Below are 16,963 nucleotides of genomic sequence, written 5' to 3'. Positions count from 1 at the left end.
TGTTCTTTCAGTTGTTCCTCCAAATAAATCTTTAAGCTTACCCTTCTTCTCCATCATCACTATCATCACTACCTATCCAAGTCACTTGCTGTCTCACCTGGACCTCCTGATTGGTCTCCCTGTATCCATCTTGGCTTCTTACAGTCTAGTCTTCATCCTGCAGCTAGAATGTACTTTTTTCAACATGGATCTACTCATGTCATACACTTACAGTGCACCTTGGCTCCAGTTTAAACTGCTTCAAAGAATTCTAATTGCCTAATCAACAAAGTTCTGATTATGGCCTAACAAGGCTTGGTGTGGCCTGGCCTTGCCCACCCCCTTCTCACTAGCAGTTTCTTTCTTTCTTTTTTTTTTTTTTTTTGGTTCTATACGGGTATCATGCTCAGAGCCCTTGTATATATGTTGCTCCCTGTCTTTGGAATGCTTTTTCCCCTTCTTTCTGGAGCTCTTCCTAACCCCTTCTCATGTTTCAGTGTTTGGCTTAAGTGTTATTTCTCCTGACTTGATACAATTAGCCCTCATCCCCCCACATTATTCTTCATCTCAGCCTTTTGTTTGTTTCAAAGCCCTCATCACAGGTTTCCTTGTTTCCTCTAACTCCCATCACTAGAAGGAAAGCTCCAGAAGACATGAAATCTCATAGTCTTGTGTCCCTGGCACCATGGTGCCATGCCCACCATGACTGGCACTTGGTAAACTTACTAGCTGAGGGAACAAATGAGTGAGAATTGGCAAACAGAGGCATCTAGAATACAGGACAGGAATAAGAATACACCAGAAGAGCTATGACAGGATAAATGACCAAAGGAAGACCAGGATACCCAGGAGAAACTGAAGAAAAGAGTGGGGCCAATGTTACAGAAGGGAACAAGGAGTAGAAAGAAGATTTCTTTCCATAGAGCTAAGTTGGCCAAGGTGAGGATTTGCCAAATCGTAGGGGTATCAACAGAAGAGACAGTCCTCCTCCAGAGGAAGGAAAGGGGTCCAGAGCAGGGCTTTTCAAACTGTCTATGCTGAAGGACCAGTGAAAAAAATTCTCAATCCGTTGTGAGCTAATACCTTGTAAAACATAATGAAAATGAATTATCCAAAGAATTATTATATCCTTGGATGTCATGGCAATGTCACTTGCTATAAAATGTCTAGACATGTATGCTGACAGCAGTCCACAGACCACACTTAGAGTAGCACATATCTGAAAGGACCTTGGCCACAATGGCCTAAAAGAGGGTGGAGGACAGGAGACCAGGGGACTGGTGCATGCCGCTTTGAAAGAATACAAGTTTGAAAGAGTGGAGACCTCAGTTCTGGGACCAGTTCTGCTCCCTAACTTGCCATTGGACTGGAGAGCCACTTCCTGTCTGGGGCTCCAGTAAAATAGGGAGATTGGCTGATATCTCGCTAAGCTGGATATCACTGTCTCTTAAGCAACGTGGACTACAAACAGAAAGCAAGTGGCACAGATGCATAGTCATTTGGGCTGTACTAGAAAGATCTCTAAACATGTGTAACCTGAGCTGTTACGTATGAATGTTCCATTCTCTAAAACCTCCTTCTGTGTAAAGATAAGTGTGTTTCATAATGTGACACTGTGACAATTACTATACTAATCCTATCACTATTCCTATTCTATAATTGGGATGTGGCCTATTTAATTTCCATATTTCAAAATACAAATTTGCTGCAGGATAATATTTTTCACAGAAAGGAAATGGTGTAAATTACTTGAAGTAGGGGAGCAGAATATGTTATTAATAACATCCCCTCCCCCCTTTTTTCAGGGGAGAGAAAAATTTTCATATATTTTACTACATTTATGCTGGTCTTTATCACCAGAAGAAACTTTCTGAGTTCAGACTTCCTGAAGAAAAGCCTCCTAGGTAAGTATAAGGGGTTTTAGTTGTTGATTTTTAATGAATGTGTAACTAGCAATTGAGAAAACTTAGAAATAAATGGAACTGTTTTTCCTAACTGGACACTGATAGTCTCTTAAGTTGAAATACCCAGGATGAGATGGCGGGAACTACATCTCACCATTTTCATTTTCGAGAAAGTTCAGAAACTTAACTGCAGCCATTTTACTCCACCATGTGCACCCTTATTCCACTTCGCTATTAGACTGAAAGGGAAATGTCCTGGCGAAGAAGGAGCCCAGTGATGCCCTGGTATTCGGGGTGCTGTTTGCCAAGTCAATGCTCATTGTATTTGGTCATACTCCATTTAGGTATATAGCTGATGAAACTGGAAGGGTGATACACGACATAACTTCCAAGGAGTCTTACAGAAGACAATTTGAAGCAATTCAGCATTGTTTCAAGATTATAGGGTTCACTGACAAGGTAAGTGATTGTCAAGAGAAAAAGAAACTCAAGTGTTCATATTCTTTTTTTTTTTTTTAATTTTATTATGTTATTAGTCACCATACAATACATCATTAGTTTTTGATGTAGTGATCCACGATCCATTGTTTTCGTATAACACCCAGTGCTCCATGCAGTACGTGCCCTCCTTAATACCCATCACCGGGCTAACCCATCCCCCCTCCCCCCTCCCCTCTAAAACCCTGTTTGTTTCTCAGGTCCATAGTCTCTCATGGTTCATCTCTCCCTCCAATTCCCCCCGCCCATTTTTCCCTTCCTTCTCTTAATGTCCTCCATGTTATTCCTTATGTTCCACAAATAAGTGAAACCATATGATAATTGACTTTCTCTGCTTGACTTATTTCACTTAGCATAATCTCCTCCAGTCCCATCCATGTTGATGTAAAAGTTGGGTATTCATCCTTTCTGATGGCTGAGTAATATTCCATTGTCTATATGGACCACATCTTCTTTATCCATTCATCTGTTGAAGGGCATTTCGGCTCTTTCCACAGTTTGGCTATTGTGGACATTGCTGCTATGAACATTGGGGTGCATATGGCCCTTCTTTTCACTACATCTGTGTCTTTGGGGTAAATACCCAGGAGTGCAATTGCTGGGTCATAGGGTAGCTCTATTTTTAAATTTCTGAGGCACCTCGACACTGTTTTCCAAAGTGGCTGTACCAACTTGCATTCCCACCAACAGTGTAAGAGGGTTCCCCTTTCTCCACAACCTCTCCAACATTTGTTGTTTCTTTCCCTGTCCATTTTTGCCATTCTAACTGGTGTAAGGTGGTATCTCAGTGTGGTTTTGATTTGGATTTCCCTGATGGCTAATGATGATGAACATTTTTTCATGTGTCTGTTAGCCATTTGTATGTCTTCTTCAGAGAAGTGTCTGTTCATCTCTTCTGCCCACTTTTTGACTTGATTATTTGTTTTTTGGGTGTTGAGTTTGAGTTTATAGATTTTGGATACCAGCCCTTTATCTGTAGTGTCATTTGCAAATATCTTCTCCCATTCTGTGGGTTGCCTCTTTGTTTTGTTGACTGTTTCCTTTGCTGTGCAGAAGCTTTTTATCTTGATGAAGTCCCAAAAGTTCATTTTTGCTTTTGTTTCACTAGCTTTTGGAGATGTATCTTGAAAGAAGTTGCTGTGGCCGATGTCAAAGAGGTTACTGCCTATGTTCTCCTCTAGGATTTTGATGGATTCCTGTCTCACATTGAGGTCTTTCATCCACTTTGAATTTATCTTTGTGAATGGTGTTAGAGAATGGTCGAGTTTCATTCTTCTGCATGTGGCTGTCCAATTTTCCCAGCACCATTTATTGAAGAGACTGTCTTTTTTCCATTGCATATTTTTTCCTGCTTTGTCAAAGATTATTTGACCATAGAGTTGAGGGTCCATATCTGGGTTCTCTATTCTGTTCCATTGGTCTGTATGTCTGTTTTTGTGCCAGTACCATGCTGTCTTGGTGATCACTGCTTTGTAATATAGCTTGAAATCAGGCAACGTGATGCCCCCAGCTTTGTTTTTCTTTTTCAACATCTCCTTGGCGATTTGGGGTCTTTTCTGATTCCATACAAATTTTAGGATTGTTTGTTCCAGCACTTTGAAAAATGTCATTGGAATTTTGATCGGGATGGCATTGAAGGTATAGATTGCTCTGGGTAGCATAGATATTTTAACAATGTTTATTCTTCCGATCCATGAGCGTGGAATATTTTTCCATCTTTTTGTGTCTTCTTCAATTTCTTTCATGAGTGCTTTGTAGTTCCTAGAGTATAGATCCTTTACCTCTTTGGTTAGGTTTATTCCAAGGTATCTTATGGTTTTCGGTGCTATTGTAAATGGAATCATTTCTTTAATTTCTCTTTCTACAGTTGCGTTGTTAGTGTATAAGAAAGCAACTGATTTCTGTGCATTGATTTTGTATCCTGCCACATTACTGAATTGCTGGATGAGTTCTAGTAATTTGGGGGTGGAGTCTTTTGGGTTTTCCACATAAAGTATCATGTCGTCTGCGAAAAGAGAGAGTTTGACTTCTTCTTTGCCAATTTGAATACCTTTTATTTCTTTTTGTTGTCTGATTGCTGTTGCTAGGACTTCTAGTACTATGTTGAACAGCAGTGGTGAGAGTGGGCACCCTTGACATGTTCCTGATCTTAAGGGAAAGGCTCTCAGCTTTTCCCCATTGAGGATGATATTCGCTGTGGGTTTTTCATAGATGGATTTTATGAGCTTGAGGAATGTTCCCTCTATCCCTATACTCTGGAGAGTTTTAATCAGGAAAGGATGTTGTATTTTGTCAAATGCTTTTTCTGCATCAATTGAGAGGACCATATGGTTCTTCTCTCTCCTCTTATTAATGTGTTCTATCACATTGATTGATTTGTGAATGTTGAACCACCCTTGCATCCCGGGGATAAATCCCACTTGGTCGTGGTGGATGATCCTTTTAATGTATTGTTGGATCCTATTAGCTAGGATTTTGTTGAGGATTTTGGAATCCATATTCATCAGGGATATCGGTCTGAAATTCTCCTTTTTGATGGGGTCTTTGCCTGGTTTGGGCATTAAGGTAATGCTGGCCTCATAGAATGAGTTTGGAAGTTTTCCTTCTGTTTCTATTTTTTGAAACAGCTTCAGTAGAATAGGTATTATTTCTTCTTTGAATGTTTGGTAGAATTCCCCAGGGAATCCATCAGGCCCTGGACTCTTGTTTTTTGGGAGGTTTTTGATCACTGCTTCAATCTCGTTACTGGTTATTGGCCTATTCAGGTTGTCAATTTCTTCCTGTTTCAGTCTTGGCAGCTTATAGGTTTCCAGGAAGGCCTCCATTTCATCCAGATTGCTCAGTTTATTGGCATATAGTTGTTGATAATAATTTCTAATAATTGTTTCTATTTCCTTGGTGTTGGTCGTGATCTCTCCCCTTTCATTCATAATTTTATTAATTTGGGTCCTTTCTCTCTTCTTTTGGATAAGTCTGGCCAGTGGTTTGTCAATCTTATTAATTCTTTCAAAGAACCAACTTCTAGTTTCATTGATCTGATCTACTGTGTTTCTGGTTTCTAATTCATTGATTTCTGCTCTAATTTTAATTATTTCTCTTCTAATGCGTGGCTTAGGCATCGTTTGTTCCTTTTTCTCTAGTTCTTTAAGGTGTAGAGTTAGTTGGTGAATTCGGGATTTTTCTATTTTTTTGAGTGAGGCTTGGATGGCTATGTATTTCCCCCTTAGGACCGCCTTTGCAGTATCCCATAGGTTTTGGACCGATGTGTTTTCATTCTCATTGATTTCCATGAATTGTTTAAGTTCTTCTTTGATTTCTTGGTTGACCCAAACATTCTTGAGCAGAGTGGTCTTTAGCTTCCAAGTGTTTGAATTTCTGCCAGATTTTTTCTTGTGATTGAGTTCCAGTTTTAGAGCATTGTGGTCTGAGAATATGCAGGGAATAATCTCAATCTTTTGGTATGGGTTGAGACCTGATTTGTGACCCAGTATATGGTCTATTCTGGAGAAAGTTCCATGTGCGCTTGAGAAGAATGAGTATTCTGTTGTTCTAGGGTGGAATGTTCTGTAAATATCTATGAGGTCCATCTGGTCCAATGTATCATTCAAAGCTCTTGTTTCCTTGTTGATTTTCTGCTTAGATGATCTGTCCATTGCTGAGAGTGGAGTATTGAGGTCTCCTACAATTAACGTATTGTTATCAATATGACTCTTTATTTTGGTTAACAGTTGGCTTATGTAGATGGCTGCTCCCGTATTGGGGGCATAGATATTTACAATTGTTAGATCTTCTTGTTGGATAGACCCTTTAAGAATGATATAGTGTCCTTCTGTGTCTCTTATTACAGACTTTAGTTTAAAATATAATTTGTCTGATATAAGAATTGCTACCCCAGCTTTCTTTTGAGGTCCGCTGGCATGGAAGATAGATCTCTATCCCTTCACTTTCAGCCTGGATGTATCTTTAGGTTCAAAATGAGTCTCTTGTAGACAGCATATGGATGGGTCCTGTCTTTTTATCCAGTCTGCAACCCTGTGCCGTTTTATGGGAGCGTTTAGGCCATTCACGTTGAGAGTGATTATTGAAAGATATGAGTTAATTGTCATCATGTTGCCTGTGAAGACGTTGTTTTTATAGATTGTCCCTGTAACTTTCTGTTGTAGATCACTCTTGGGGTCTTTCTCCTTTTATAGAACCCCCCTTAATATTTCTTGCAGGGCCAGCATAGTGGTCACATATTCTTTCAACTTCTGCCAGTCGTGGAAGCTCTGCATCTCTCCATCCATTCTAAATGAAAGCCTTGCTGGATAAAGTATTCTTGGCTGCATGTTCTTCTCATTTAGTACCCTGAATATGTCTTGCCAGGCCTTTCTGGCTTGCCAGGTCTCTGTGGATAGGTCTGACGTTATTCTGATGTTTCTCCCTCTGTACGTAAGGAATCTCTTCCCCCTAACTGCCCTTAAGATGGTTTCCTTGGTTCTAAGATTTGCAAGTTTTACTATTACATGCCGGGATGTTGGCCTGTTTTCCTTCATCTTAGGAGGGGTCCTCTCTGCCTCTAGGACTCGAATGTTTGTTTCATTCCCCAGATTAGGGAAGTTCTCAGCTACGATTTGCTCAAATACATCTTCTAGCCCTCTCTCTCTCTCCACTCCCTCCGGGATTCCAATGATTCTGACATTGGAACGCCTCATGGTGTCACTTATTTCTCTGATTCTATTTTCATGGATTCTGAGTTGTTTTTCCCTGGCCTCCTCTTTTCCCTTTTTATCTATTATACTGTCTTCCAGATCGCTTATTCTCTCTTCTGTCTCAGTTACCCTAGCTGTTAGATTATCTAGATTAGATTGGATCTCATTGATAGCATTTTTAAGTTCTGCCAATTCCCCTTTTATTTCTGCCCTTAGAGACTCTATGTTGCCATTAATTGATTTCTCCATTCTAGCCATTGTCTTCACAATTGCTAGCCTGAATTCCATCTCCAACATCTTGGTTATATCTGCATCCATTTGTAAATCTGCAGCATAAGTCATAATCTCTGAGTCTTTTCTGTTTTGGGGCTCCTCCTCCTAGTCATTCTGTTGATGGGTGTTTGAGGGAATGTATAGAGTCCAAATTATTGACCAGAACCCAAGCAAGATGCACCTGTTTTCTTGGGACCTTAGGGTTGCTGGCCTCTTGTTTTCCCAGCCTGTCTTCTGCGGGAGGGGCCTGCCGCGCTGTTACTCAGGCAACCCTGTTTGGGCGGAGTTGCCCTGCGCCCCTGTGGCAGGGGATGGGCTCAGTGGGAATCAGTCTTTGGGGCTTTTGTTCTCTGGCGCCTTTCCCTGGCGGCTTTCCGCGTCTCTTCCTCGAGTCAGAGCAGAAGAGACCGTTTCCAACCCTCTGCCTCAGAGCAGAGAGACCGCAGTCTGTTCTTCAGTGAGCTCTCCAGGCTACACCGTCTCCGTTTCTGTCCGTGCTGCTATAAACTGCAGTGTCCTGGGTTGTGCGCCCCTCCGCAGCGCTCCCAGTCCTGCCTCCAGGTCGGGGCACGTCTGTGTCCTTTGTGCTTCTAAAACCACCAGCCGCTCCCAGTTCGCGTGCACGCGCGACTCCGCCGCTTGGGGTCCTGTCCCGGGGACTGCAGTTCGCGTGGGCGCGGCTCCGCCGCTCGGGGTTTCCACCCCGGAGGTTGCAGTTCACCGGCGGGACCCCGGCGCACCGGGTTTCCGTCTGGGAGGCTGCAGTTCGCGTGCACGCGACCGTCGCTCCGGGTTTCTGTCTGGGCGGCTGTGGTTCGCGTGCCCGCGACCCCGCCGGTCTGGTCCTCCACCCCAGGGGCTGCCCTAAAGTCCTTTCCCAACGCTACCGGTCTGCGAGTCTGTGCCCCTCCGCAGTGCGCGAGGCTGTCACTCACCGGCGGTGTAGGATCCCCACGTCCAGGCACCCTCCCGCTGCCGTTTATCCTCCGATATCTGCCCACAGAATCACGGCTCTCCGCTTCGTACCTCACAACCAACCGCCTGCGATATTCTGTTTGTAGAGATCCAGATCTTCTTACATCTCAGGCTGGTTTCATGGGTGCTCAGAGTGGTCTGGTAGATATCCAGCTCAATTCCGGGGACCAGTTGAAATAGGGTCCCCTACTCCTCCGCCATCTTTCCCCCAAGTGTTCATATTCTTGGATCAATGTGGGTGAAGATGTGAATGTTCTAACTTGGAGGAGGAGCCTTTCTTTTCACCTGTCATCTGATCATGTATAAGTTCTTGCTCCTCAAAGTATGATCGGAGGACCAGAAATATTACCATCACCTGGGAGCTTGTTTGAAATGCACACTCTCAGGGCACCTGGGTGGCTCAGTCAGTTAAGTGTCCAACTTTTGATTTTTGGGTCTGGTCATGATCTTAGGGTTGTGGGATCAAGCCCCAAGTTGGGCTCTACACTCAGTGGGGAGTTTGCTTGAGATTCTCTCTCTCCCTCTGCCTCTCCCTGTCCCGCATGCACTCTCTCTCTCAAACAAATAAATAAATCTTAAAAAAAAAAAAATGCAGATTCTCAAAAAAAAAAAAAAATCAAAGGTAGGGGGACAGCACCTGGGTGGCTCAGTCATTTAAATGTTTGAATCTTGATTTTGGCTCAGGTCATGATCTCAGGGTCGTGGGATTGAGTCCCACATTGCGCTCCGTGCTGGGAGTGGAGCCCGCTCAGGATTTTCTCTCCCTCTGCACCTCCCTGCCCTCTCTAAAAAAAAAAAAAAGAAAGAAATGCAGACTTGCAGACTCTCAGGTCCATCTAAGAATGGTTGAACCAGAATCTGATTTTTAACAAGATGCACAGGTGAATATTAAAGTAGAAGTACTGTTACAAGTGCCTCATGCCTGTGAATTGTTACCCTTGTCATCAGTTCACTACAGCTATGATAAACACCAAAGCAATACTGCCCTTTTCTGAGTTGGGGTTGTTCCAGCCATTAAAGTGAATTGTGTAAAAGAAGTACAGGGATATGTAGGTTACACCCAGTCACAGAAATATATTTATGCAAGTAGCTCCTTGTGCACCAAAACAAATTAATTTAAACCTTTTCAACTTTCTTGCAGTGACTTCCTTCTCCATGGTACACAGATGTACATTATTACCTCTAGCTCTAAGTACTGTACTACTCTTATCTTAATAGATACAGGCTGTCTCTATTAAATATATGCCAGGGGTGACAGAAGATATTTATAACCCTAGGTTCAAATATTATTCTGTGATACATTTATATCATAGTTTCTGGGCTTCATGCCATCAATTTGGCAAAATACACAGATTCTTTTGCTTTTTCAACAAAGGTGGTGAATGATTAGGAGGTAGGTGAGAGTGTTAAATCTTAAGGGATTAGATTACAAGACATTCCAGTTACCCTGGGACAGCCACTCTGTCCTGTACAGAAGGATTGCTTCTGTAATCTAATGAGTTTGGCCAGCCCTTCCCTCCCCAGCATGGCTGATTTTAGTCGTAATAATACCTTCCTTTTTTCTAGCCAGCTGTTAATTTTCTCTTTTGGCCTCCCACTGACTTTAGACTGACAGACAGTGGAAAATCCCAAAGGTCAGATAAAAACAGAACTATATTTCCCTTGGCTCCTTAGAGGAGAGCAGTTAAACAGGTTCCAGCCTTATTAAAGGACCTTTGTGGTTATTAATTTATGGAGCTGGTTATTATCAAATTGCATCACCAGAAGAGTCCAAGCGTGGTGGAGATGGCAGTAGAGTGATTTAAGGTCACCTGGGTCATGCCAAAGTGTTCAGGGCATGCTACCTTAAAAGGGTGCAGGAACAGATAGAGAAGTTAGCCATAAGGTTATAATATTTTGCTTTTGTGTTGCCTGGGTGGCTCAGTTGGTTAAGTGTCTGACTCTTTGTTTTGGCTTAGGTCATGATCTCAGGGTCATCATATCCAGCCCCCTGTCAGGCTCCGTGCTCAGTGCGGAGTCTGCTTGAGATTCTCTCCCTCTCCCCTCTGCCCCTCTTCCTGCCTGTGCACATGCACATTCTCTTTCTCTAAAATAAATAAAATCTTTAAAAAAAAATTTTGCTTTCTATGAGTGTAAAGATAGTTATAGAATACCGTGAAGAGACTAGTCCTAGCTTTAAAAGGTGTATGATGGCTCTGTTCTAATAATAAAAATGAACTGCAAATAACACTCAAACAGATGCTGTTTTAAGATAACAAAATTAAAAACAAAAATTAAATATGCTAAGTATGTGTCCTTGAAGTAAGCCATCTCTAACCCTTGTGGAAAATAAGTAGAGTAGAAATGAATGAATTCATGAATAAATATGAAAAGAAAGAAATGTAAAAAGTGGTAGACATACTTAATTTCTGCCTGATCTTGACTGTAAAATGAATAACCAGAATGTAATTATATGTATGCATATATGTTCACCATGTCCCGTATTAATTCATACTGGAAATAAACCAATTTATGTCAGTTAGCAACCTTGGAAATGGAAGGAAGAGGCTGGCTCGTATCTCCCTGACCCTAAATTTTTTGGTTATATCTTTCTCTGTGTCTCTATAGACAACCTGTTTTTGCTGAATTCACTCAATTCGCTTTATGAACTCAAAGTAGTTTGACTAAGATCGGAGAGATTCAGTTGAATGTCGTCTGGGAACAGATGCCAAATAGCTGATGTATCTTAAATGAAATGGTCAATTTAATCAAAATTATGGTCACCCTTCTTTCTTACAATGTCATTAGTTCCCTCTTCATAGTATTCTTCAGATTCTCCCAAATTCCTATAGCAAAATTTTGTGAGTAGCAAACTGTAGTGTGGATTCAAGAGCGTGAATTTTAATTCTGGGACACCAGGCAAAAGTATCTGAAAGAACACTTGACCTTGACTTTATTGTAAAGAAACCTCCCTGGTAGGAGGAGACTTCCACTAACAATGATGGTTTCTTGCAGGGGATTGGGCAGGGGTGGGATTATACCTAAAACCCTATTAGGAAGATCCAGACTTTTGGAGTCCTGTTTTTTGAGTCAAACCATATTATTTCTGTTTAATATTATGCTTGTCTTACTGGTATATGAATTATCATAACATATTTATATTTAATAGTACATGAAAACATTTTTGGCAGATTATCTGCATGATGGTCAACATTGGATATTTACTGCAGATCCCTTGATGAAGATGTTAGGGAGAAGGCTTTGAGATTAGGGCAAAATTTTTTCCCTTTCTTCAAGATAGATTATGAATTTGGGAGAGTATTGCTGAAGAGAGACTGAAGGGTTATATGTTAAAGTGTAAATTGGGGATTTCCATTGTCTTAATGACAGATAATAGGACTTACCATTGACTTTTTTTTACACTACTTTATTGATGTATGATTGATATACCCCCCCTCAAATATTTTTAAACCAATCATTGGCTTTCAAGATACAAATATTATAAGCCTCTGAAAAGGGAATTGAAGAAAGGTGTTGGGATGGAGCCCATAAGGGAGAAGACCATTTAATTCGGCCTAATGTGGTGCTTAGGGCAGAACTGGTGAAAAACTAGAGACTTACAAAAAGGAAACAAGGTAGAGAGATACTGAGAGGGCAAGTCAATTTCTGGGAAGTTACCAGGGAAACAACTATCATGAGATGCTTGTGAACCAAGCTAGGAGCAACTTCCTTAATCAGCTCCAGGCTAACAGAAAGCCAAGGTCCTTTTCAATTTTCTACTTAGCCTCAACTTTATTGAGAGAATACCTACATCAGTGAAAGGAGTGTCTTCTGAGAAAAAGAAAGAAAAAGCAAGGGCACCTGAGTGGCTCAGGTCATGATCCCTGGGTCCTGGGATCGGGCCCCGCATCGGGCTCCCTCCTCAGCAGAGAGCCTGCTTCTCCCCCTCCCTCTGCCTGCCGCTCCCCCCGCTTGTGCTCTCTCTCTGTCAAATAAATAAATAAAAACTTAAAAAACAAAACAAAATAGTAAAGACCATCCTGCATGGGATTTTGATGGAGAAAGGCTCTTTCTTCCCCACTTCTACTGATTGGTGGTAAAAACGAATTCATACTCATCAACAATGAATTGGGAAACCAGCTGGAGGAGTCATTAATCTTCTTGATAGTATTTCCTGTCCTGAATGAGGTTATTTTGTTTTATCATATAGAAAATAGAAACATAAGAAATAAAAAGAGCATCATAGCAAGATTTGGTAGCAAAGGCAGGGATGCCTGGAAAGGTGCATAGCTGGAGATCGGGCAAGAGGAAATGAGCAAAGTGAGGAAGGTGATAATCCTCAGGCTAGCTGTAGGGAGAAAAGAGACTGGATGAAGAAGTTCTGGATGGGAGTGTGTGTGGGGGGGTGGGTAGAGGTGTAACCCCACAGATGAACATGCTACTAATCGTCTTCCATCATGACTGTATGTGGGTGATGTTTTGACTTGAACATAAGGGTGGATGTAGGTTCCTAGGCCAGAGAGCTAATTAATAATGCAAGGGTAAGACTAAAGGAGTCAAGTGGAATAGCCTAGAAATGTAGCATAAAAAGCACCCTAAGTCTAATTCCTCCACAATGAGGTCAGCATTGGATACCCTTCTCAAGTTCCCCTTTCTGACCCAAGGAAGGAGACCCAGCCTACCATTGGCTTCAGTCATTCACAGTGTTTGAACCCCAAAGTTTTCACTGAAGGTCATGGGTAGTGTTCTTTTTTAAAAGAGGAAATGTCTGAGCATTGTGCTGAAGAGAATATTGCCAGAGAAACAACCAGGGGAGAACTGCCATTTCTTTTGGGGATAATCCTCCTAGTGGTGAAATGCCTGGAAGCCCTATTTTGGGAGGTTTCATGGCTTATACTGTCATATAGGAGAGAGAGAGAGAGAGAGAGTGTGTGTGTGTGTGTGTGTTAGAGGAAATATTTTTTTTCTAAGAGTATTGAGAGTTTAGGTAACTTTTTGAGATAACTGGACATAGAAATAACAGATCTAGAACTCACTGCTATAGAGTCTGTGTTTACCCTCCGGGAAGTTGCTTGCTTGTTGCATTTCCAAGTCTCACATTGTATTGATCAAGGTAATGAGGTCTGTCATGTTAAATCCAGACTGATCCCAGAAAACCCTTTTGGTAGATGTTCTCCTTAGCCAGTCTTAAGTTGTGTGATTAAAACAGTGATTTTTGACATCAAAAACATGATATCTTGCCTTTGATTTAGAAGTTTGAAGAACAATATCTATAGTAGAAGCCTGGTTTAAAATCATTTGTCTTTATAGCATTATCAGGTATCCAGCAGATGTCACTATTACAGTCTGTTCAGTTGTTGGCTTTACTGAATAATGTTCCGAGGAAGGCTCACTTTGGGAACAATGCTTTATCAATGGTCTAATGACAGTTCCTATTAGTTTGCTGCTATGTATAGTACTAAGTCAGGTTTCTTACCTGAGTATATTTTGTGGAAGTACCTTTCTCTATCTATAAGCATAAGATGCAGAAATTTCCTGGCTATATATTTGCCTACCTACAGGAAATACATATGTTTAGATAAATAAATGCACTTTATTTTTTACCATTAATGCTACTTATGTATTTAACTTTCAATATAAAAATAGGACTCAGATGATCTGTATTTGCTCACAATACTTCTGACATCAAATGCATGGAGTTTTTTTCCCCTCACACCAACCAATTCTCCTACAATTCGGTTCACTTCTAATACTGTCTACCTGGAGTTAACATCAGATCACATAAGTTAGGGGCTTAGTTCCACAAGATTGCCCCCACTTCAGACACTAACTGCAAGTCCTAGGGTTCATCCACTGACCAAGTGGCTATAAAATGGGAGGTTTAGGGTCCCAATACCCCAAACTTGAGTTTAATAATTGGATAGGACTCAAAAAACTTGGGAAAAGTTTACTGAGTATTACTGGTTTATTATAAAGGATACAACTCAGGAACAGCCAAATGGAAGAGATGCATAGGGCAGGGTAATGGGAAAGGGGGTACTGCCTCCTCTTACACTTCTCACAGGCTGAAAGTGTTCTGGACCTCATCAATTAGAGATTTTAATGGAGGCTCCATTACACAGGCATAGATGATTAAATTACTGTCAGTTGGTGATTAACTCAATCTCCAGCCCTTCTCACCTCCCTGGAAGTCCAGGGTTCAGCTAAAAATCCCAATCCTTTAATCACATATGTGGTCTCTCTAGCAACCAGCCCCATTCCCCAAGAGTTACCTCCTTGGCACAAACTCAGTTATGGTTGAGGGGCTTATTATGAATAACAGAGGATACTTCTTTAACACCTGTTACTCATAATTCCATGGGTTGTTTAGCTCTTGTGCCAGAAATTGGTATGAAGACCAAATATATGTTTTTATTATATCACAATATCACAGATAATTTCTAGTGAGTCAGAATATTTCCTGATGTCATTCATAATTATATACTCCATTATTTAACTTCAAAATGTTCAGTGAACCATCAGTGAATGTCCTGATAACTTTTACATAAAAGCTATTTTCAAAAGTGGTTATTAAAGATACATCTCTCTTATTTCGAAGAAAGAACATACCTGAATTTGGGTGCTGGTATTAGTTAGGATAAATGGCTAAAAGTGGCTTAAAGAACAAAGAAGATCAGTTGTCTCTTACGGAAGCATTTCAAAGTAAGAGGTTCATATTGCAGAACAACTTTGTTCCATGCAGTCATTGGTCTCAGGAATCCTAGTCAACTGTGTAGTTGAGGCTGGGTTGTTGGGAGGTCCAGCCAGCAATAACGGGAAAGAAAGCATGGAGGAGGCATGCTTGCTTCTGTAAAGTTGGGCTCCAAAGTCACGCACATCTTTCTACTTGCTCCTTTGTTGAGAATTGAGTTCCACTGCCTAACTGCAAGGGAGCTTTGGAAATTTGTTCATGTGCCCAGGAAAGGGGGGATGACGGACTTTGGTGGACAGCTAGCAGTGCTAGTGGTTTGTTGGTTTGATTGGCAATGACCAAACATGGTTCTTGCTGTCCTTTTCAGGAGGTGCACTCAGTGTACAGAATTTTGGCTGGGATTTTGAATATTGGAAGCATTGAGTTTGCAGCTATATCCTCTCAACATCAAACTGATAAAAGTGAGGTGCCCAATGCTGAAGCTTTGGAAAATGGTAATTATTTGATGTCTGTGCACTGTGTAGCCAAAATGCATGTTTCTTTCACTTTGGTAGTTTTCACTTTGGTAGTTTCTCAAGATGCCGTAAAATATAGTGTGCGTTTTTTCACTAAGTAGGATTCTCCAAAGGATGTCTTGTAGAACATCAGTATTCTTTTCATAAGCTGCAAATAAATGAAAAGAAATTCTATAGCAGGTAACTTTTAGCAGTGGTGTCAACACTGGCTACTTTTGAAAATCATCTACAATTTTTTGAAAAAATATAAGAGGTAGATCCCTGTCTGAATCCACTGAATCAGCATCTGCAGGGGGATAAGCACCTATTTATTTTTAAGGTTCTATAGGTAATGTGACACAAGGAATGAGAATCCTGAGTTAGAAAAAAAGTGATTTAAATAAACACCCTTTGTGTTAAACTGCAGCATCTTTTACTGCCTTTAATAAACTACTGTGCTTTGTGACTCTTGAAAAGAATACAGTCCCTAGCTATCTGACCAAAGCCCATCATCTCCTCTCACTTTTTCTCATCAAATACCTGTGAAGAGCTTTCAGAACCGCTTGGGAGATACTGTGTCCATCTGGATACTTCTTGGGGTTAGGGACCTGGCTTATTTACTTTTGCATCTGAAGTGCCTAGGCAGAGCCTAGGACATTACAGATGCTGAGTCAGTGCTGGCTGGCTGGCTGGATGGATGGATGGCTGGCTGGCTGGCTCGCTGGCTGGCTGGCTGGCTGGATGACTACATTCTCTGGTATCATCCTTACCTTTTATTGCAGCTGCCTCCGTTCTCTGCATCAGCCCCGAAGAACTCCAAGAGGCCCTTATCTCACACTGTGTGGTCACCCGCGGTGAGACAATCGTCCGAGCCAATACTGTCGACAGGGCTGTGGATGTCCGAGATGCCATGTCCAAAGCCCTGTATGGGAGGCTCTTCAGTTGGATTGTCAATCGCATCAATACACTCCTGCAGCCAGATAGAAACATATGGCAAGTTCCCTCAGGAAGCAGAGGCCTTGGGAGAGCTGTCAGCGACCCCGATGTCTCTCAGAGTTTGCAAGAGGAAGCATTCGGTCCTCTCCCGAGTTTTCTTTAATGAAGCTCTCAGGTCTTTTCCTCTAAAAGGAGAATGGGATCCAGGAGAATGGAAAAGGCACATGACTGACAGCTATTATAGTGTAGTGTTCAAGAGAACAGGCTTGAATGGGAGCTGGGCAAACTGGGTTTGCATTTCAGCTCTACACTTTGATCAGCCCCCATATTCTAAGTCATTGTTTTCTCCTCTGTAAAATGAGGATAATAATATCCTCCTTATAGGGTTGTTTTTAGAATGAGACATTTCATGAAAAGTTTTAAAGCACGGGATCTTATAATATTATTGCTGCTACTACTACTTTTCTTTCCTAAGCATTAGTGGTTTCTATATTGTGGAAAAATTGACAGCATCAAATTCTAAAGAATATTCTTCCAATTAAG

The 16,963-nt window shown here is 41.4% G+C and overlaps 1 protein-coding gene across 1 annotated transcript in view; it reads left to right on the top strand.

The window, feature by feature from the left end:
* The window catches only part of MYO3B (myosin IIIB), a 390,474-nt gene that overhangs the window by 165,288 nt on the left and 208,223 nt on the right, over positions 1-16,963 (top strand). The window contains exons 15-18 of the mRNA XM_032401018.1: positions 1,785-1,883; positions 2,228-2,342; positions 15,358-15,484; positions 16,267-16,477. Of these exons, the coding sequence (XP_032256909.1) occupies positions 1,785-1,883; positions 2,228-2,342; positions 15,358-15,484; positions 16,267-16,477 (552 nt within the window). The remainder of the gene's footprint in view (positions 1-1,784; positions 1,884-2,227; positions 2,343-15,357; positions 15,485-16,266; positions 16,478-16,963) is intronic.

The sequence above is a fragment of the Phoca vitulina genome, unplaced genomic scaffold (genome assembly GCF_004348235.1).
Source record: "Phoca vitulina isolate PV1807 unplaced genomic scaffold, GSC_HSeal_1.0 scaffold1, whole genome shotgun sequence".
Classification (NCBI taxonomy): Eukaryota; Metazoa; Chordata; class Mammalia; order Carnivora; family Phocidae; genus Phoca; species Phoca vitulina.
This window is presented reverse-complemented; position numbering and strand designations above follow the sequence as displayed.